At 40.1% G+C, this 20985-nt stretch overlaps 1 protein-coding gene across 5 annotated transcripts in view; it reads left to right on the top strand.

Annotated features, from left to right (window-relative positions):
• The window catches only part of RERE (arginine-glutamic acid dipeptide repeats), a 425837-nt gene that overhangs the window by 270013 nt on the left and 134839 nt on the right, over positions 1 to 20985 (top strand). The window contains exon 1 of one of the 5 annotated variants that reach the window (XM_004768625.3): positions 12746 to 13038. The exons of the other annotated variants lie outside the window; for them this stretch is intronic. Coding sequence (XP_004768682.2) covers positions 13013 to 13038 — 26 coding nt within the window. The 5' untranslated portion in view covers positions 12746 to 13012. Of the gene's footprint in view, positions 1 to 12745; positions 13039 to 20985 lie in introns of those variants that run through there. 5 annotated transcript variants of the gene reach the window in all.

Raw genomic sequence — 20985 nt, 5'->3', positions numbered from 1 at the left:
TCAGAAAAGGCAGTATATTCTTTGTCACAATCCTAAGAGGCTGCCTAAAGCTCTTTTGGCACATACATACTAGTTTCTCTCTCTGTGTACATTGTAGATGACAGCTATAGGGGTAATAGTGCAATGAATGGTCACCTTTTTTTTTTTTAATTAAGTTCAATTAACATATAATGTATTAATTGGTTTCAGAGACAGAGGTCAGTGATTCATGAGTCTTACATGCAGTGGTCACCCTTTTTTTTTTTTAAACTTTATTTCCTTTAGAAAACAATATATTTGAGTTTTTATTTTCTTTTTCAAAAGTATGCCGTGTTCCAGCGACAAAGAAGTTGATCAGTGATAGTATTTCAGAGCATTCCTGTATTTCAGAATGTTCATTTTACATATGGATTTATTTGACTCCCTGGTCATATCTTGGATTTCTGTCTTAGATGCAAAGGAGTCCAGAATTTCGGTGATGCCACGTTGATTTAACTGTTTGATCAGTGGTTGTCCACATTGCACAAGTTCGATTGTTATCAGTGAATTGACTAAATAGCCTTTGTGTTTTAAAATGTTTAGCTCTTGGGTTCATAAGAAGCAACCAGATTTCTTACTATTTTTGGTTATGTGTCTTTTTTTGCTGAATGCTTATTAAAAATGACATTATACAACTTAACTGTGTAAATAAAGACTCGCACAGGTTCTGGTCTCATTTTTCAGTGGTTGTTGCTGCCAGTCATTCAGAGGGATTCTTCCCATCAGTTATGTTTTAAAGTGTGGCTTAGGTGTGCAGCAGCAGCATATCTGTCTCTCATCTGAAAACACAACACCACGACATGCCCATGGCAGGACGTTTCTAGATTCTGCCTCCTCGGTCACTCTCTTACTGCTTTGACTCCCAGTAGCCACGTGTACATTTCTGTGCTTGTGTTCGTCCTCCTTGTCCAGCTTGTGCTTTGATATGTTGCGGGGTTTTGAGGAGTGTTAGATGAGTTGAAATGAAGAAAGACTTGAATGTCTGCTGATAAGTAAAGCTTGTGGTGGTCTCACACTTCTCACAAAGTGAGTGTAAAGATTTGCCCCTGCTCACCGGTTCTGCCCCAGATACCACTGTGTAACTCCGGAGTTCCCACAGCTGCTCAGGTTGTCACCAGAGCATATGTAGTTTACAGGAGTGTAGAGACACTCTGCTTTCCCCACCTGGCATGCACACAGCGTACCTCTCAGGATGCTTGGGCCTCATACCCTTGCACAGTTTACCTCTGTTTATGTCTTTGTTTCAAGTCTGTAGGGATGGGGTTGCTGCTTCTGGTGTGTTTCTGCCCCTCTGGAGAGAGCGGCGCTGGCATGTGATGGTGGCTGTGTGGTTGCTCTGTGCTCTTAGTGCCCCGAGTCATTTGGAGAGGAAATGTCAAACTGTTCTATGTCTGTGAGACAGAGCATATACGGCTGCGACCCCTGCAAGTGACAGAATGGTGGCTTTGATGATCATTCCCCTCCCTGAAAGTAACTCAGAATTGTAGTCCAAGTGAGCAGGTGAAACTACAGCATGAGATGGGATTGTTTCTTTCTTGTAGCGCGTTTTCTGATAGTAGTTCAGAGCTGATTTATGGGATTTTCCATACTTTATTAATCATATTCACCTGCACTGAAAGTTTGGGATGGGTTTTCACATTTTTTCATACTTTTTTTTTAAGCTGCAGTGTTTGGCTACTTTAAAATTGTTCCCCTAATCTGGTTATTATGTTTCTGAATGTTTCATCTGATCAGAGACCTGACCTTTCCAGATTTTTTGTTTTCGATGGGATTACTTTATTGAGCATGTGTATGATGGGAGGAAACAGACTTTTCCATATTCTTTGGTACTGTACCTTTAAAGTTCAGGGAGGATGGTTTACTTGGTAATTGACATGGAATTTTTATTACTCTGAAATTCTGTATTTAATTCTGAAATCTGAAAGCTCTGAAAAATCAAAAAAATTTTTATGCTAGGTTTGGTGCTGAAGCTTATTGGATGGTCATACTTGACCCGAACTGAGATGAGGTTATTTATATTCTTTATGAGTTGCGTGAGTTTGCACAGTTTTTACTGCAAAAGTACCAGTGTGATAGAGTTGGGGATGTCATTGCTCAGACACTTCTGAGGTGTCACATAGTATATAGTACCTTTCTAGATCAAAACATTCTGAATTCTAAAAATCTTCTGACCCTTAGGATCTTTGATAAGGGATGGTGATACTGTATTCTTGTTAGCCATGATATTTAAGGAACAAAACTTGAGTAGAAAATTTGGTGAGTAAAATGAAACATAGGGACATGGCTGCTTTCATCTGCTTACTGTCCTTACTTGCTTTTTTATTTACCCAGTATCTTACTGCCATTTAATCTGACTTCTTTATCTTTCTGTTAAGACTCCTTCTCCTCTTGGACCCAGGCAGCCTGGATTCTGATTCTGGGCTGTCACTTCATCATTGTGTCCAGGGCTAAGGCTGCTACTTCCTAGACTCTGTTTCTACTCCAGTAAAGTGGGGGGTGGCACAAGCTACCCTGTAGGTTACTTGTAACTGTCAGATTTCTTCCCTTTTGCTTCTTGGGAATTGCAAAAAAATTTAAAAATTTGGTTGAAAAATATCAAAGTTTTTTTTTTTAACCCCATAAAATGTTATGTCTAAAAGCAAAACATAAAGTACTTCCCAAGATGTCTTGATTCTTCTAATCAAGTAGATCATTAACCATCTGGTTGAGTTTGCTGACATATGGAAGTCTGAGCACTGGAGATTTTTGACTCTGCTTTGAATATTGATTATAAAACTCTTTTTGAAAATAATAACACTTGTTAAAAATGAAAGATAAATTTCTTGCTGCTAAAGAAACTGACATAACAATTATAGTGAATATGTAAGTGGTATGAATGTGAAACAATACATTTCTATGGTCAGAATATTTCAATTACAAATTTGAGAGAACCAAAATTGAAAAAAATTTTTTTTAAAGATTTTATTTATTTGAGAGAGAGAACGCAGCAGCAGGGGGAGAGGGAGAGGCAGGCTCTCTCAGTGCGGGGCTCCATCCCAGGACCCGGGGATCATGACCAGAGCTGAAGGGAGAAGATTAACTGACTGAGCCATCCAGACGCCCTGAAAAAGATTTTTTTTTTTAATTGAGAAAGCGATCTGAGGTTTTATAGTAAATGAACCTGCCTCCCTACATAGCGTGTGGGCCTCATTGAGTTTTTGGATGTCGCTTTCCCATCTTCCTTCCTGTCCCCTCACCGCGGCAGCTTCAGCCTGTCGGCCAGTACCAGTATACTTTCTGGCCCTTTCTGGGCTTCTGTTTCATACCTTTGAAAAGTTATAAACATCTTGCCTCAGGCCAACGAGTTAGGAGGGGAAGGAATGGAAGGGAGTAATGGTGGAGTCTCAGGAGGAATGAAGGATTTTGTAGTGGCTGTGAAAGAAGATGCCTTTACCTTTACATTGTGAAACACAGATTTTCCCAGGAGCCAGTCCATTTGTTTCCCTTTGCCAGATCAAGAGTTCTTTAAGTCACTGAAGTGCATGTTGCGATAGTGAAGAGAACATATAAAATGCAGCATTTTGTATTGATGGTCACTGAGCTGTTGCTTCTCCCCTACTCCCACCCCTACTGCCTTATAAAAGTGTTGTTGATTTCTTCACAGACTTGCTCTGTAGCATGAAACATCTGATTGTATTTCTTGTTTTTGCTTCGTGAAAATGAGTTTTCTCTTGCTAGTCAGATGGAAAACAATTTTTGTTGAGAGCTCAGATCTCATCCAGGAGAGAATGTCAGTAATCAGTCCCCTGTGCCTTCTCCGCTTTTCTTCTTCTGAGGAATTTTTGTTTTTATTTATTTTAAAGATGTTATTTATTTATTTGACACACAGAGAGAAAGTGAGAGAAGGAACACAAGCAGGGGGAGTGGGAGAGGAAGAAGCAGGGTTCCCGTTGAGCAGAGAGCCTGATGCGGGCTCAATCCCAGGACCTTGGGATCATGACCTGAGCCAAAGGCAGACGCTTAACAACTGAGCCACCCAGGCATCCCTTTCTGAGGAGTTTTTAGAGCAGTATTGAAGCTTAAGGATTATTGCCATTATATTTAGCAGCAGTCATAAACCAAGACACTTGCAAGGACTTAAAAGTAATCTCTCCCCAATTGACAGTGACCATAATGTTACTAATAATAGTTATGGTTAGTGAGGCCTCCTATGCCCAGCACTACTCTGAGTTCTACTTGTGCAGTTAATTGATTTCACTTGGGTTTGAAGCAGCCTCAGGCTTACAGAAGGCTTGCAGGCGTAGTAGAAGACCTTTTCTACCTGAACCATTTCAAAGTAGCTGTCACCGGGAGGCTGCACCGCTCTGGGGTTCCTTGTGAGCAGGGGCATTTTCTTCCACAACCTCGAGGCAGTCCTCTGGCTCGAGAGATTCACATTCAGATGTTGCCATGGCATTGCAGACCTCACTCAAGATTTTAGCAGTTTTCCTGATAAAGACTTCTATAGTAAAAGGAGCCGGTTTGATGGATTCAGTTGTCTTAACAGCTGTTCAGTCAGTCTGGAAGAGTTGCTCAGTCTTTCTTTCACTTCATGACCTTGGTACTTTTGAAGATTATAGGATATTTTGTAGACTATCTCTCAGTTTACATTTATGATGTTTCCTCATTAGATTTAGATCATGTATCCTGTATCCTTGACAGGGATAGCGCACAAGTCATGTCTTCTTTTTTTCTGCATCCTATCATAATTTGTCTCATGTTGGTAATGTTTACTTTAATCAGTTGAATAAGGTGCTCTTTGCCAGACTGTGCAATTACAGAATTTCTCTTTCTCCTTTTTTTTTTTTAAAGATTTTATTTATTTATTTGACAGAGATCACAAGTAGTCAGAGAGGCAGGCAGAGAGTGAGAGGGAAGCAGGCTCCCTGCTGAGCAGAGAGCCTGATGTGGGGCTTGATCCCAGACCCCTGAGATCATGACCTGGGCCGAAGGCAGAGGCTTTAACCCACTGACCCACCGAGGTGCCTCTCTTTTTCCTTTTCTAATTAATGACCATTTTGTGGAAGGTTGCTTTGAGACTGTGTGGGTAGATAGCCTCTTCCCATGAAAACTTTATTTATTTATTTACACTAGGTGGATTAATGGCTTCCTATTTTATTCAGTTGTTTATATAATCTCTTACTATTATTACTCGTTTTTAGGTCAAAATTGTCCTAGATTTTGGAGAATGATACTTGGGTGTGGTCATTACTTTGTATCACTGCTCTCAGGGCTCTGAGTAAACAGCTAGGTTGCCTCCAGTGGGGGGAGAGGGAGAGAATGCAAACTTTCACATCTGAATTTCTGTATCAGTGTGTGTCCATGCATTCATACCCAATTCTTCACATCTAATCCAATACCAAAGGATTCCTGCTGGTTTTTTCCTTATTTATAATTCTCATTTTTAAGAGTGAGAAATCTTATTTCATAATCCTTAATATTTTTACTTCAGTTTCCTATCACTGACTTTGCTCTCTCCCCCACATGGATAGGTTTTGGTATCTTGAACTGTATTTTTAGTAGATTTAGCTTCTGGTATTTTTTAAAGCATGACCTCAAAGAATCGAATTTGTAACATCTTCTTTTTAGGACCCAGGGGACAACAACTACTGCCCTACCCAGGGCACAGTAAATGCTTATTCTGTGCTTTATTCTTCAGTTCCCATAAAAGCTCAGTGAGGTTGGCATTACCTTTATTTTACAAATGAGAAAATTGGCATTATATTAAAGAATTGCCTAAGGCATATAGTTACTAAACTGGAAACCCCAAGCCTATTTGACTCAAAGCCTGTGCTCTGAACATTGATGATTTTATCATAGATTGACTCGTATACAACCTCAGTTTCTTCTGGCTGTGCTGGAAAATAACTTGAAGCATTCTAATAAAGAAAAATACATGCTCACTAGAGAATAACTTGACAAATACAAAAGTTAAAGAAGCAGGCTGAAATGAAAATAATTGTATAATCCATGTTTGTGTTTTCCCCCTTTGGTTTACATCTACATGCATGTGTGTATGGGTGTATGTGTATGTGTTAAGATCATGATTAAAATATTGTTTACATATAATGTACATATAATTATGCATTCTTTTATTCATTTTCTTTTATTATGAACATAGTACCATGTCATTAAACATTTTACACAAACATTTATGATGAACACTTTATCTACGATGATATGGATGTCTAATAATTATCTCTTCCCATCTTGTTGAACATTTATGGTTTTCTAGTATTCAGTTATTCTAAATAATATTGTGACTGTCTTTTTTTCAACATAAATCTTTATACTTCAGTAACAATCTAGATCTCCTTTATTTCAGTTAATTTGGATTCCAGACATTTCAAAATCTCTTTCTGGTCAGTAAAGTTGTCTTTTCCATTCATCATAGCTCATGGTGTTTGTGTAGCGGTTGAGGACAAGAAGCTGGAGCTGGGTATAAAAATTTTTTGGTCGCTTTTCCTCTGCCATCACATTTGAACTCTCACAAGGTTTATGTCAGATGGCAAATGTTGGAAACGGTTGAGAGTGCATGTGTATTTGGAAATGCAGCCCTACTGAGGATATAAGAACTTTTTTTTTTTTTTTAAATATAAGAACTTTAATCAGATAGGACAAAAAAATCAGATTTGATAATTTCAAAAATGCTTTGCCAGTAAACATCTACCAATGTTGAATAAAATATAACAGAACTTCTAAATGCAGAGCTGATCTTGTAGGAATTAAAAGAAACTGTCAAGTAAAGCATTAAGCTGATCGTTCACCAGCCCATGATAAGAGGAGATTGGGATAGTTAGTGTCTCCTTAATCAGAGGGTCTTGCCTTTAACACCCACTAGGTATAGGAGATGGGGTCTTGATCTCAGGGGGTTAAGAAATTGGAACTGAGAGCCCTCAATCAAGTTAGAGCCATCGAAGTTCTGTTCTTGAGTGAAAGGGTCAGCTAGATGATATGTCCAGAATTAGAGGAAAATGATAGCAAAACCTATTTGGGGCTGGTACTCTAACATAGGAAAGAAAAAGAGGGAGGAATAGAGGGAGAATTTCCCTTATAATTAATAACTTTGGGCTTTGCCCCACATGACAGTTGGGACATGAATTTGCATTCTTGAAAAATAGAGAACTCTAGAGTGAGAAGACAACATAAAAATTGGTCTTGGGTCATTGAGCTTCCAAGAAGCCTACTCTCATTCAAGAACTTGTAGAATACCTGCAGATATTATATCTTTGAATGCCAAATGCATTGTTAAAAATCACAAAATATTGGAAGAAACCATGTGCCATCAACCTGAGTTGATGTACACCTGAGAACTTCAGTGCTAGAACTATCAGAGACAGTATAACAGACTGAAACAAAATAGGACCTTTATTTCCCTCTCAAACTCTGAGAAGAAGCAATCCTGGGTGTGTGTGGGGCTCCCCAACCACCAGGGACCTATCCTTAACTTTAATTTTTACCTTGTACTCAAGGTGTCAGGGGAATGGTAGCTGTGACACCCAAATTTCACGCTGGTAGAAGGAGGAAGTAGGTTAAAAAAAAAAGCATGCCTTCTTCCTTTAAAGGCATTTTGATAATTTGTGCAAGACATTTCCTTTTCTTCTCATTAGACAAAAAATTAAATTTTTTTTTTACCTTTATAGGTAAATTCTACCAGTATTCGAGGGAACAGAGAGAGATGGTGTAGGTTCTCTGAGTAATTTTATGAAGCTAGTTAAACTTTTATACCAAAACCAGATTAAAAAGTAAAATTTATAGGTCAGTTTTACTTAGGAACATGCATGTAAGATGTTTAAATAAAATAATAGAAAATGGAATCTGGTAAAGCATGAAAAATCTACTTACCCAAATTGGGTTTATAGAACATTTCCCAAATTGGGTTTATAGCTATTAATATAGCTTACCACTTTAAATGATGAAGAAGAACTATATACACATCTTGATGTTGAGAAAACAGTTGTTGAATGTCAACAGCTAGTCCATGTTGGGGGCAGGAACTCTTACAAAGTAACTGTAGAATGAAACTGCCCTCTTGTGACTGAATAAACAGAAATCTACAATAAGCACTCTACTTAAAGGCAGAGTGTTGGAAGTATGCCTCTAATTTCAGAAAAAAATTGGAATTCCATGTCCATTAAGACATGAAAATGTATGAGAATTGGGGATGAAGAAGTGAACCTCTAATAATATGGTATAATAGCTTTTGCCATAGGGACTCTGAGAAAGCGTGTGAACAGATAGTTAGAACTGATAAGATAAACCAGCATGTTTGTTGGAAATCGGAGCCGTCTGTATAACACTCTGCTCCATGTTCACAACATGAGGGACAGCTAGAAAATAAAATGAAAACATGCTGTTTCTAAATGCTTCCCTTCTCTCTCTTTTTTTTTTTTTTAAGAGATTTTATTTATTTGACAGACAGAGATCACAAGTAGGCAGAGAGGCAGGCAGAGAGAGAGGAGGAAGCAAGCTCCCTGCCGAGCAGAAAGCCTGATGCAGGGCTCGATCCCAGGACCCCGCGATCACGAAGGCAGAGGCCTTAACCCACTGAGCCACCCAGGTGCCCCAACTTCCCTTCTCTTGATGTGAAGTTAGTACTAATTGAAAGTCAAATAGAATTTTTTTTCCTCCAACAAGTGTTTTTCTCTAGAGTTGCTTGAAGGTTAATTTTTTGTTGCTGCTTTTGCTTTATAGTATGTTGCTAATAAATTAAACATTTTAAATATTTTTCTATTTCTAGTAAGAAAAAACTCTTTGAAATAAAACCTGGAAAACTTGGTTTCCTAGGTTTTCTTTTATTTGTTGAGAAACAAAAAAATAAAAAATTTGGAAAGAACCCATTAATATAGTATTTTCATTTTACCCTCTAAGCTCCCCTTTAATCTATTAAAAAATGTTAATCCTTCAACTGTTGTCTGCTAAAGGATGAATCGGAGGAGAGAGGGAGGTCTAAGATCAGAAGACAGTGTAGGAGTACTTGGGATCACAGGATGTTAGGGAAGACCTAGCATTAGAGGCCACAGAAGGAAGCACATGGGCAGCCTCTGTGCAAGTTGTGTGTGCCTCTCCCTGCAGGCAGCCCGCTGGCAGGGAAGTGTGGCAGGAATGAGGTCTAGGTGGAGAGTCAACCGCAGTAAGTAGACATCTAGTGGTCAGGACAACTGTGGAGAAATCAAAGCCCAGGTCTCAGGGGCTTGGAAGTGCTGAGTAGAGTCACAGGGTTGTCCTCAGTGTAAGATAGGACTTGCTCAATGGAAACAGAGCCCATTTCTAGATCTGGAATTTATGTTAAAATGGCCCACTGGCTTACTTAATTACCAAATCACTAGGTTTCAGGGTGCCTCGATTTTCTCTGAGGAGAGCTGACCTCAGAGTCAGAGGTTAGATTGAACTCAGTTGGGTGTTAAGTGATTCAGTTTGGGGGTTAACAGCACTGCGGAAGCAGATAGCCTGGCAGGTCACTTGTTGCCAGTCACGTGTCCAGTCTTCAGACTCCGTGAGGACTGATGATTGAAGGCTAACTAGTACAAGTAGGTGTCGTGTGTGTGTGTGTGTGTGTGTGCGCGCGTGTGTGTGTGTGTGTGTGTGTATCATTTTAAGTATTTTATGTATATAACTCAAGAGTTACGATGCTACTACCTGTAACTCCTATATGTATCTTTCACCCAGTTTACCAATTGTTAACACTTTGTAATATTTGCTTGAACAGTTTATCTTACTGATTTTATTTTGTAAATTATATATCTTTTTAAATGTATTACAGATTTGCCTTATTATTTCTGTTTTTGCTGAGTTATTCTCTGTATTAACCCTCTTTGCTTCATTGTTCTGTTCTCCTTCCCTGAACTGTTTAGGTATGAGGTGCAGCGTCAAGCTTCTTTCTCCCTAAGTATTTCAGTGTGTCTTTCTCAAGAACAAGGACATTCTCTTACATAATCATGATGTGGCTAGCAAAATCAGGAAAGGTGAAATTGATAAAATACTGTTTCTTCTAATATAGTCCATATTTATATTTTGCTAGTTTTTCTAATATTGACCTTCAGGGTGATTTCTCCCCCTGATCACGATTGGCATTTAGTTGTTTGATCTCTTTAATACACCTTACTTCTCTTTGTTTTCACAACATGTCTCTTAGCTTTTTTTTCTTTTGTCATGGTATTAACATTTTTGAAGAGTTAGAAGTCAGTTTTGTTGAATATCCTTCAGTTCGGGTTTATTTGATGTTTCCTCATTGTTAGATTTAGGTTTTGTAAGTTCTGCCAGGGAATGACTATCTTAAGTGCCATTCTCAGTGTATCAGATTTTTTTTTTTTTTTTTTGAGGTACAAAAGAAGAGATTTAGATAGTTCCAGTAAAGATGATTTTGATACTGTCCTTGCCCCCAAAGAGCTTATCATCTTTTCAAGAGAGGTGAGGCACCCCAGGAGAAGCTGACATGAGTTAGGGGGCAGCAAGAGGAGAATGAAGTTCTCTGAGGTTTCCCAGCTGTTCCCAGTAGGGAGGTCTCTCCAGAGAGTTTCTGGCTGGGCTTCTGGGTAAGTGGGTGAATTCTGCACGTGCACGAGAAGAGAACTGCGTGGTGAGGTGAGCCCTGGAGTGTGCCACCACTGTGCAACAGGGCGGGGGGTTCTGTCCAGGTGGCCTGCCGAGGCATCTATGAGGTCAGGCAGCTATGAGTGTCAGGAAAGACAACCAAGAGGGTGTTGAAAGAGGCTGCAGCCACCACAGGACCCAGTGTTTGGAGAAAAGGTTGTAGGGTTTTGGTAGCTTGCCCGTAGTGTCACTCAGGGTATTTGTTGAGGTCAAAATTATAGTTTACACTTCTTGAATTGCTTTTTATGCTATATTTCATGGAACAACTCTTGTGGTTTTTCAGAATAATGATGAATTTATTCAATTATTGTTTTATGTTTATTTCTCCAAGAGAGCATTTTCTATGTGATTTGGTAGTTTTGAGAAATGCACTTTTGAAGGAAATACTTTGTATTTGTGCTGTTTGGCTTCTAGGCAATTCAGTCGCTTCGGACTGTTCTTGGTCTCACGCGTCTGCGGACATGTTATTTGTGCTAATAAGGAAAGTGGTCTTCCAAGCTGTGGATCCTTGCTTCAGGGGCTGGGTCGAAAGCAAAACTTCTTCAAGTGTATTTGACATTTCTTGTATTGTATAAATGACATTTTCAGTATAATGAGAGTTTTTTTAGTCAAAGTCTCGGAATTTAGTTTATTTGATAGCAAAAACAGGAGTACTAAAGAAATGGAATGCATCCTATATTTATTTTAGGGATCTTAAGGACACAGAGCACTCTCTTAAGCAGGTTTTTAAGTTCTTCACACTCTGTTATATTTGTGGGAAACACACTTAGCACTGCTCTTTCCTACTCTGTCTTGTCCTTTATACGTTTTTGGGAGTTTCATGGTCTAATTTTCCTTTTTTAATTGTAACTAAATAATCATACGTAGAATCAATCATCTCTTAGTTTGCAAATGGAAATCTCTGCTTGCGTACACATCCCAAACTAGGCTATCTTACATGGCTGACAGCCCACTTTGCCTTTTTGTTGGAGGTGGAGGTCGTGGGAAGAGGCATAAAGTGTGTTTTTAACAGAAAATGTCTTGGCCAGTGCTGTGGACAATATGAATACTTCACAGCACTCAGTATGACTGGCATGGCGTGGCCTTGCTGATGTGGCTTTAGAAATATTTTCTGACTAAATTTCAAATGAATTTAGCTTCTTGGTTAGTGCTGTAAAGAATTGCCTTGGGGTGCTTGGGTGGCTCAGTCTGTTAAGCTTCTGCCTTTGGCTCAGGTCATGATCCCAGCCAGGGTCCTGGGATGGAGCCCTTGGTCCGGCTCCCTGCCCAATGGGGGAGCCTGGTTCTCCCTCTCCCTCTGCTGCTTCCCTTGCTTGTGCACTTACTGTTTCTCTCTCTCTCTCTTTGTGTCAAATTAATAAATAAAATCTTTTTAAAAAATAAAGGAATTGCCTATAACTTTGAGTCATGAGATCTCAGATGAGATTTTTAGATGCACGAGTGTTTGTGGCATGGTGTTCTTTGAACTCTTGATTTGAACTTTCCTGCCCTTGTTAGTATTAGAAGGACATTTTTCAAGCTAGACATGCCTGAATGGATTAGTATTTCTTTGAGAAATGTTTTTATTTATTAGGCAATTTTGGAGCTTCTTATTTAAGAGAGATTAAGCTCTTTGCATAGAATAAAGTGTTCTTTAGATACTCTGCTTTCTATACTGTCTACACTGCATTTGGAGCTGTGACAATACTCAGAACTCCACAGCTTTGCCAGAATTGTTTGTGTGGCCTTTTCCCAAATGTTTACAGAGTTTTCAAAACGAAATTTGTGGGGTTGTTCCCCTTAAGTAGCTACTGCTGTGTTTGTAAATGTGCTGTCGTTTCTGTTCATTCATTCTGTGTATGGTCATTCATATCTGTATCTTTTGATTTTATTCCTTCTTAAAGATCTTGCTATATAAAATCACAATTAACCCCCCCCCCCAAAAGACAAAAGCAAAACTTGCTGTTGTCTTGTCAGAGCAGGGCTGTTCTCTGAAGCCTCTCAACGGATGGTTTGGCTTTCTGAGTTCCCGGGTGTTGGCTGTCTCGGATCCCCTTTCTAAGGCCCCACTTCCCTGCACACTAGCTTGGTATGCAGGGAGAAGCTGCAGAGTCTGTTGGCTGGGCTTTATTTACGGAAACAGCAGGGTTGAGATTGATTGCGTTGAGAGACAGTGTATGGATGAGGGAGGGTCACAGCACATGCTCAGTCCTGTCAGTGTGGGGGGAAGTTTCTGCGTTCTGCGTGAAGGCTTAGGTCATAGCACAAGCTCAGTGCAAGCTCTATGAGGTCTCTCAGACTGCATGTGCCTCCATTTTGAGTTGTTAGAGTAGAAAAGGGCAGAGTTTTACCAGTAAGTAGAGGTTCAGGGCTACAGCTAGACTCACCAGAGCCTCTGTTAGTCATGGATGAGCCACTCAGCCCCTGCAGGTAGGCTATCTTCCTCTGGCCTCACCGGAACAGTGATGGTTTTTGCTGCTCTTTCTCACTTCTGAAGATGTTTATGAATCATTTCATCATTCATAGTGCATGTTCCTACGAGCCTTTAATTCAGCCCTGGCTGGCCATGTAGGTGGTGTTGGGAAGCGTGAAGTCAGCTAAGAATGGGTCTGCCCAGAGATGCTTTAAGCAAACGGAGACGTTGTGGATCCCAGCTGTCCCTGTCCCTTCCCCTTTCCCTTCGCCTTTCCTCTCCGGGTATAGCTTTAGCCCGAGTCCTGCATGGGTGCCTGGTGCTGAGCTTGTTTGCCTTCAGGCACCTGCACAACAAACGTGCCGGCTGCTCCTTTGCCGGGTGGCTGGCAGGGAATGCCTGGGCCCCAGAGCAGCTCTGTTTGGATGTTTTAGGAAGGGTGGTAGGTGGGCAGCTATTGGTTGCTTTGAAGGTGGGTGGAACTTGTTTTGATTGAGAGCCTGTTTGCCAGAGCAAATTATGTTTCTTGTGATCTGTTTCTGAAGTCTGAAGATGAACTAGAGATTATGACATATACAGGAGGAAGTAGTTGTGGACCCTGGTCGCAGCATTATCACCTTTAAAAAAATTTTTTTAAGATAAGTAAAAGGTTATGTCACATCAATTTCTGTTGTTTCAGAAGGAAACAATCCATTTTCAGAGTTTATGGGAAATGACAATTAAGAAAAGAATTGTATGCAGTGACATCTGTGATAGAAGTTAAGGTTTCAGGTATTTTATTTATTTTGTTTGTTTTAGCAGAAGATGGCATTTGTGGTGTATATGTATTTTGTTGTGTGACTTACACATTCTGTAGGAGAGGAGTAAAAAGAGGAGTTGATGCTAGAGAAGGTAGAAGCACTGAGCGGGCCCACTGCTTGATGGGCCCGGCACTAGCCTTTTCCTTGTCGGGGAGTCATACTTTTTGTGTGTCCTGTTTGAAGCCAGGCCTCAAACAGATGCTCTTACTATGGTTAATGTAGGGAGCCAGGCATAATGCTGAGGGTTAGGACGAGTTCAGTTCTTACTCAAGTATATGCTAGGTGAGGTTGGTGAATCGTATTAGTTGTTACTCTCTGTTTTCTCTCCCCTTTTTTCTTCTGATGAAAGTTGGAAAAAATTTTGAAGTGACAGTTAAGTCTTATGTATTTGTGAGGTTGGAAGTGGAGGCATGTGATACGGAAGAAAGTGCAGCTGATAAGTGCTCACGGGATAGTGAGGAAATGGATGGGACATCAGTGATACGGGGAGAGATTCTGAGCATAAGCCCTTCGTTGTTTAATGTGAATGTGGAACTTGTCTTTATCACTCCGTTTTGATCGAATACTCTTCCTTTCTGCGAATACTCTTCCTTTCTGCTATTTTCAGTCTAAAATTACCGTTTCTGCAGACAAGAGGATCTGGGCCCAGAGGTGGCACTTAACACTCCAGAGTTGTTTCAGAAAATCCTCATTTGAGTCAGGACAGTACTTGTCAAGAAAACAGTTGTGGACTGCCTTTCTTTTGTAGGGCCTTCACTTCTTCAACTTTTTTTATATTTACCAAACAAAGTGGACTAGGAAGCTCTGGGCAGTTTCCTCCCGCTGGTCCGGCTGGCTGGCATGGCCCAATACGGATGCGCACTTGTGAGCTCATATGCGGTCACCTGTTTCGGTGGTGAGGACTTGAAGTGACCACTGCTGGCTGTGTAGAGTCAGATCCTGTGTTTCAGATCCTTACTTCAGGTGAAGTAAGTCACAAGAGCTGTTCCCTGTGTAGTGTGCATTTGTTCTGTATTTCCCGGTCTTGGGAAAATATTTTTGGAATGTTACTTGTTGACCAGCTATCTCGTGTTCAGGGGCTCCTGTGCTTGTCTGGTGGTGGTGGAGGTAAGGGACAGCACTGGGAGGTTATTCTCTTGGCTGGGGAAGTTGTCCAGGGTCTTCACAGCTTGGACATTGGAAAGATGCTTATTAGTTTCATTTTGTCTTATCACTCCCTTCCTGTTGTACCTCAGAGTATCAGGAAATGTTGGTGAATACAGACAGCCTATGTTTTCAGAAGAACATAGAAGTGAAAGTTCACTAGTCATATAAATAGTATCCTTTAGTAGCTTTCCTTCTCATTATATTAGAATCTTGAATGAGAATCAAAGAGGTGAGGCTTAGATTTAAAGGGTTCCTCCTACGTAAAACATAAATTTTTTAGAGCCTGTGAATCTGCTAATAACATAACTCCATTTTTGGATCACTTCCTAGGTTCTGGTTTGATGCATTTGATTGGAAGACTCTGGTATACCTAAGACCTAATGTTCACCATGTCTGTGATTCTCCAAGTTGTTCATTGTTTCTGAGCCTTTCTCCTTCTGAATTTGTTTTTCATTTTCCACTTTACTTTTTGGTCATTACTAAACTGAGCTTTCTGTCTTTTTTTTTTTTTTTTTAAGATTTTATTTATTTACTTGACAGAGATCATAAGTAGGCAGAGGCAGGCAGAGAAAGAGGAAGCTGGCTCCCCTTTGAGCAGAGAGCCCAGTCCGGGACTTGATCCCAGGACCCTGAGAGCATGAACTGAGCCAAAGGCAGAGGCTTAACCCACTGAGCCACCCAGGCACCCTTAAACTGAGCTATCTTTCCACCAGAGAAACATTTATTCTAAAGCCATTAGGAAAAAAATTCCTCCAGAATGAGAGAGAAAATAGAAAATACAGACTGAAGGGAAATGTGAAATAATGAAATTCATGAATTTGTATGCATTCATGAGTCCCCTCCCAAACTCATGATGATCTGTATTGAGCAGCTTGTGATGGGGGAGGGTAAGGGTTCCTGAACATACTTAAAGCAGTTCTGAAAGAAAATTATTCTATTCTCATGTTGTGTATTTTTGATACTTTGGTTCTAAGCTACAACAGCTCATTTTCATTCAGTTGAGACAAATAGACATTATTTCTATCAAAGTTCTTTGAATTATACATTTATTTGTGACTATTTGTCTTCTGGGCTGTGGGCTACATCTGTGCTTATAGCCTTAGTTTGTTTTAGAGTGCCTGCCAATGGGCCTTTGGCATAAATATGTTGAATAAATGAGTGGCATTTATTGTAGGAGAAAAGACTAGATTTAGAGTTAGATGGTTTGTTTCAAATGCCACCTAAATAGTGACATTGGGTGAGTTTCTTCACTCCTCTGAATTTTCATTTTCTCATGGACTATATCTCCAATAAAATAAATATATTTTCTCACAGTTATAAAGATGGGGTGAAAACAGTATAAACTATTTGGCACTTTATTACTCAGTATATTATTGTTACTAATTTAAAGGCCAAGTCTACAATCTCATGTAGGTACGGTTATCTCAACAACATCTATAGTTTTTGGTGAGTCTACATAAGACAGCGTCAAGAGTTGTGTTGGAAATTATGGTAATTAAATTAGTGACCAGTTTGTTTAACCACCATTTATTGATCTTCTTTCTTCTCTTGTCCTTTGGGTATTTTATATTTTTCTTTATATTTCCTGAAAAAAAAATTTTAAAGAGGCTTTACTTACATGTCAAGTAAAATGTTCAGTGTGTGCAGCATTAAACGTCCTTCTTTTCTTACTTCCCTGATGGTGTGTGTGTGTATGTGTGTGTGTGTGTGTGTGTGTTTCTGCGTTCTTCCTCCCTGCCCTCACCTCTTCCTTCTCCTCCTCCCGTTCTCACACCACCACCGTGAAGAGGCAGGAGGCGATGGTCATGATTTTCATAGTATTTCCCAGAGACTTCCCACTGGGAACAAAGAGACATTCACACATGCATTGAAGACATACTTGGAGTCCAATGTCCCTCTTTGTCTGGGGATGTTACATTTTTGGTTTTATAAAGTTTGATTTTGGTGTGTAGAAAGCCAGCAATATTTTTGTTCAGATTGGCTTAATCTTCAAATATTGCTACATTATAAATTATTTCAATCACAGTAGGATTAAAATAATAAGTCTGTTTTCTAAATCTTTATGTATGTACAGCTTTGTGTTGGGCTGTGATTACTGCTTTGAAATGAGATTCTTTCTCATATGTTGGTTTGGTTTTTGTTATGTTTTGTTTTGTTTATTACCATTTTTCCCCCCGATGTCACATACGTTATATAGAGGCATATTGACTGCATCTTATTATCAGCATGAAATCTCCTCTTTTTCCTCAGCCAATGCCTAAATCCTTAGTTCTGGACTCTGACTTCTATCTCGGCGGTACTCTGTGGAAGGAGAACTATGTCTGTGGCCTGGACTCCTCCATAATTAACTCACCCTTTGAAAGAGCACCTTTATCTTCTCAGGCCTTGGTTCCTTCTCTTAAGCTCCAAGATGAGATCACATGGCCTCTAAGGAACTTTCCATCAGGGAAAATGTAGAATATCATGATTCAGGATTTTGAAGAGTTTCTGTCTTGACCTTTGCATTTGTGTCTGAACTTGAAACATTAACTCTTTCAACTGTTGATGGGTTTCTCTCTTTCTCTCTCTCTTCTGATAAATCAATATTCATTCAGAATATCCTTTCTGCTGGGCAGGAGGGTTAGCCTTCTATCACAGGTGGCTTGATTTAATTTTGTACCGAAGTGCTTAGTTGCTACCTATGGCTAAACAACAGATGAATTGAAATATTGGAGTCATTTATTCATTTAGAATATATTTAGTGAGTGCCAGTGGGCCCTCGGATATAATGCAGAGGTAAAAACAGACTTGGTCCCTTACTTGCATGGTACTTTCAGTTTAAGGTCAGGACATTGGAGGAAATAATTACACAAAATAAATATAAAATCATGCCAAATAAATAAAAAATCACGCCTGTGGTAAGGGTTGAGAAGAGGTAGGTGGTGCTTTGGGAATTCCTGGTAGAGGAATTAGCTTGTGTTGTTGTCGGTTGCCGGTACTTAAAGCTAATAATAGCAGGGGCTACTGTGCTGGTGCCGCTTCTCCCTATAGGTCATCTTTTATTTTTATAACAACTTTGCTAACCAGTCATCATGAGTGTCATCTCCTAGATGAGACATTGAATTGTGTCCTCAAGATCACATGTAAACTAATAAAACTTTGTTACTGAGATTTTAATCCAGGCTCATGGGATTCTGAAGTCTATGCTCTTCGCTTGTGCTTAAGCATCTGCTGTGGTGTGTGTCACATCTCCTCCCTCCCAGGAGCGGGCTGCTGGAGTCTTGGGACGTCCGATAGGGTACTCTGTGCATAGGGTACACAATACAATAGGGTATACAAAGCATAGTGATTTTAATCAGGTTTAGGGAATTGTTTCCTCTTAAAACAAATGGGAATATATTGTCAATAGAATACAAAGTTTACATGGGTTTTAAGATACTGTGTCAGACTTTAAAGACAGTTCAGGCTTCTTAAAGACTGCTTTGGGGTGGGGCTCCTCCGTGGCTCAGTTGGTTGAGTGTCCGACCCTTGATTTCAACTCAGATCATGATCTCAGGCTTGTGCCAGCAAGCTCTGCATCAGTCTGCTGATTCTCATTCTCTCCCCCTCTCCGCCGGCCCCCACGTGCACTCTCTGTCTCTAAAATAAATAAGTATATGTTAAAAAAAAAATTTTTTAAGAGGGGGTGCCTGTGTGGCTCAGTCTTTTTGGTTTAAGTGTCTGCCTTCAGGTCAGGTCGTGATCCTAGAGTCTGGGGATCCAGTCCCACATCTTGAGCTCCCTGGTCAGCGGGAAGCCTGCTTCTCCCTATCCCACTTCCCGTGCTTCTCTTCACTCTCTTGCTGTGTCTCCCTCTGTCAAATAAACAAAATCTTAAAAAAATTTTAAAGACAAGACTGCTTTGGAAATGTGCGTTCATGCTGGAGAAATCTGAGAAACCCAGGATGCTATTCTAGATTTCCTTCTTATCATTCTTGTTTTCACTCCTGCCCACAACCCTGCTTAAAAAAGAGTGATTCCCGTGGTGCCTGAATGGCCCAGTCGGTTAAGCATCTGCCTTTGGCTCAGGTCATGATACTGATCAGGCTCCCTGCTCAGAGGGGAGGCTACTTTCTCCCTCTGCCCCTCACCTCATGCTTTCACTTTCTCTCTTGTTCTCTCTCAAATAAATAAAATCTTTTTTTTTTTTAAATGATTCTGATAAATTGCCTTTCAGTTTTCCTAAAATTTGTTTTGTTTCATTTTGGACCCATAGTTCATTTCTGTGATCACTGTTTGAATGAGCTAGTGAGTAGTAGAATTTCTAGAGTCTTCTTTGTATTGATTTCATGTCAGTCTTCCTGCTCAACTGAACAGCTTATGGAAAAGGACCCTGAGCCGGTGATCTGAAGGAAGGTGAAGGAAGATTGCACAGTGATTTCACTCATGCATGATACCAGCCCCAAAGAAGGGGTCCAACTGGAGAGTTACGCAGTTCAAGCCTTTTGGGAACGGGCTGTAGGCCACGCTGCTGTGATATTCTGGGCTTGGATTGAGGACCAGGTCTGGGTTGAGGGTGGGAACCCATGCCAGCTCCCTGTGACAGGCCTCTGTTCTGCCAGCTCATGTCTTCTCCCTGGGATCCTGTGCTCTTGTACTTCTTCCTCCCCTGTAGACCCAGGTCCTTGATGTAAGCAGCTACCACACTCTTGTAGAGCTATTTGCTTGTCTTGAGTGAATGTTCCTTCACAGACACTTGCCTTTCCCAGCCTGCATCTGGCTAGCCGGCTCACTCATCTCCTTTGCGTGGATGCTTCTCCCTTTTTGATATTCAGTTACAGGCTTCCTGCCCCTTTCTGTCCATTCCCTGTTTACTTCTTAGACTAAAATGTTTCCATGGTAACAGGTTACTTTTCAAAGGGAACATCTTGTCATTTTATTTAATCCACTGCAGCTGAAGAGGACTGAAATATTAAGTTGTAGTTGCCATGGATACTGCTTTGTTACATGGATTTCTTTTGTATCAGATTTCATATACAATGAATTTCTTTCTTTCTTTCTTTTTCTTCCTTTCTTTCTTCTTTCTTTCAGTGCTCAAGGAATAAACATAATGATTTGCCATTATTGTTGTAATTTGGTTTTTGGGACTGTATTTTCATAGTCCAAAGCGAAGATTTGTCGAATAATGGGGACTGAACCTCAGCTGTTTTGAAAAACATATATTATTTGCATTAAGCTCACAGAGACATTCATCCTTGCTGGTGAGGATGGTGTCAATTTTTTATTTTTTTAAAGTATGATTCACAGGGATGTCTCAAAAAGGATGACTTCAAGCCAGAATCCTTAGTAAATACAGGGAAAAAAGAATTTATGTGACTTGACTTAGTTCCTTGAACATCTTTTCTCCTTAACTGTGGCACTCTTTCTTCTGTTACTTGTTCAGCTGTCTACAGTACATCTTAGGGGAATCTTAGGGCCATTTAATTAGCTTTCCTCATATCTAGCTTTCTTCTCTCCAGTCTGCCTGTAATACATCACTCAGCCAATGAACTTTTTTGGCCTTTTAAAAACTTAATTTTTTAGATTCATAGGCAGTCGGAAGTTACTACACACCGCTCTTATATACGCTTTGCTCACTTTCCCCATTTGTGTGTGACTCTAGTTTAACATCAGAACCTGGATATGACATTAGTAAAATGTGTGTGTGTGTGTGTGTGTGTGTGTGTGTGTGTGTGTGTGGTGTCAGTCAGTGTAGCTTTATGTGACCACTGCCATTGTCATATCTGTTCCGTTACCATACAGACCTCTTGCTCCCTCACCTTCCTACCCATCCCCCATTTCTAACACCTGGCAACTACTAATCTGTTTTCAGTTTCTATAATTTTGTTATTTTGACCATGTTATATAAATTGACCCTTAACTTTGATAGGTTTTCTCACTAAAATTTTTTTTTAGAGAGGGGGAGAGAATATGCACTTGTGAGGTTGGGGGCATGGAGGTCAGAGGGAGAAGGAGAGAGAATCTTGAGCAGGCTCCAGGCTCCACACTCAGCACAGAGCC

Source organism: Mustela putorius, unplaced genomic scaffold, assembly GCF_011764305.1.
Source record: "Mustela putorius furo isolate JIRA1106 unplaced genomic scaffold, ASM1176430v1.1 tig00003853_pilon_pilon_pilon, whole genome shotgun sequence".
Classification (NCBI taxonomy): domain Eukaryota; kingdom Metazoa; phylum Chordata; class Mammalia; order Carnivora; family Mustelidae; genus Mustela; species Mustela putorius.
The sequence above is the reverse complement of the archived record's forward strand: the minus strand, read 5'-3'. Positions and strand labels throughout refer to the sequence as shown.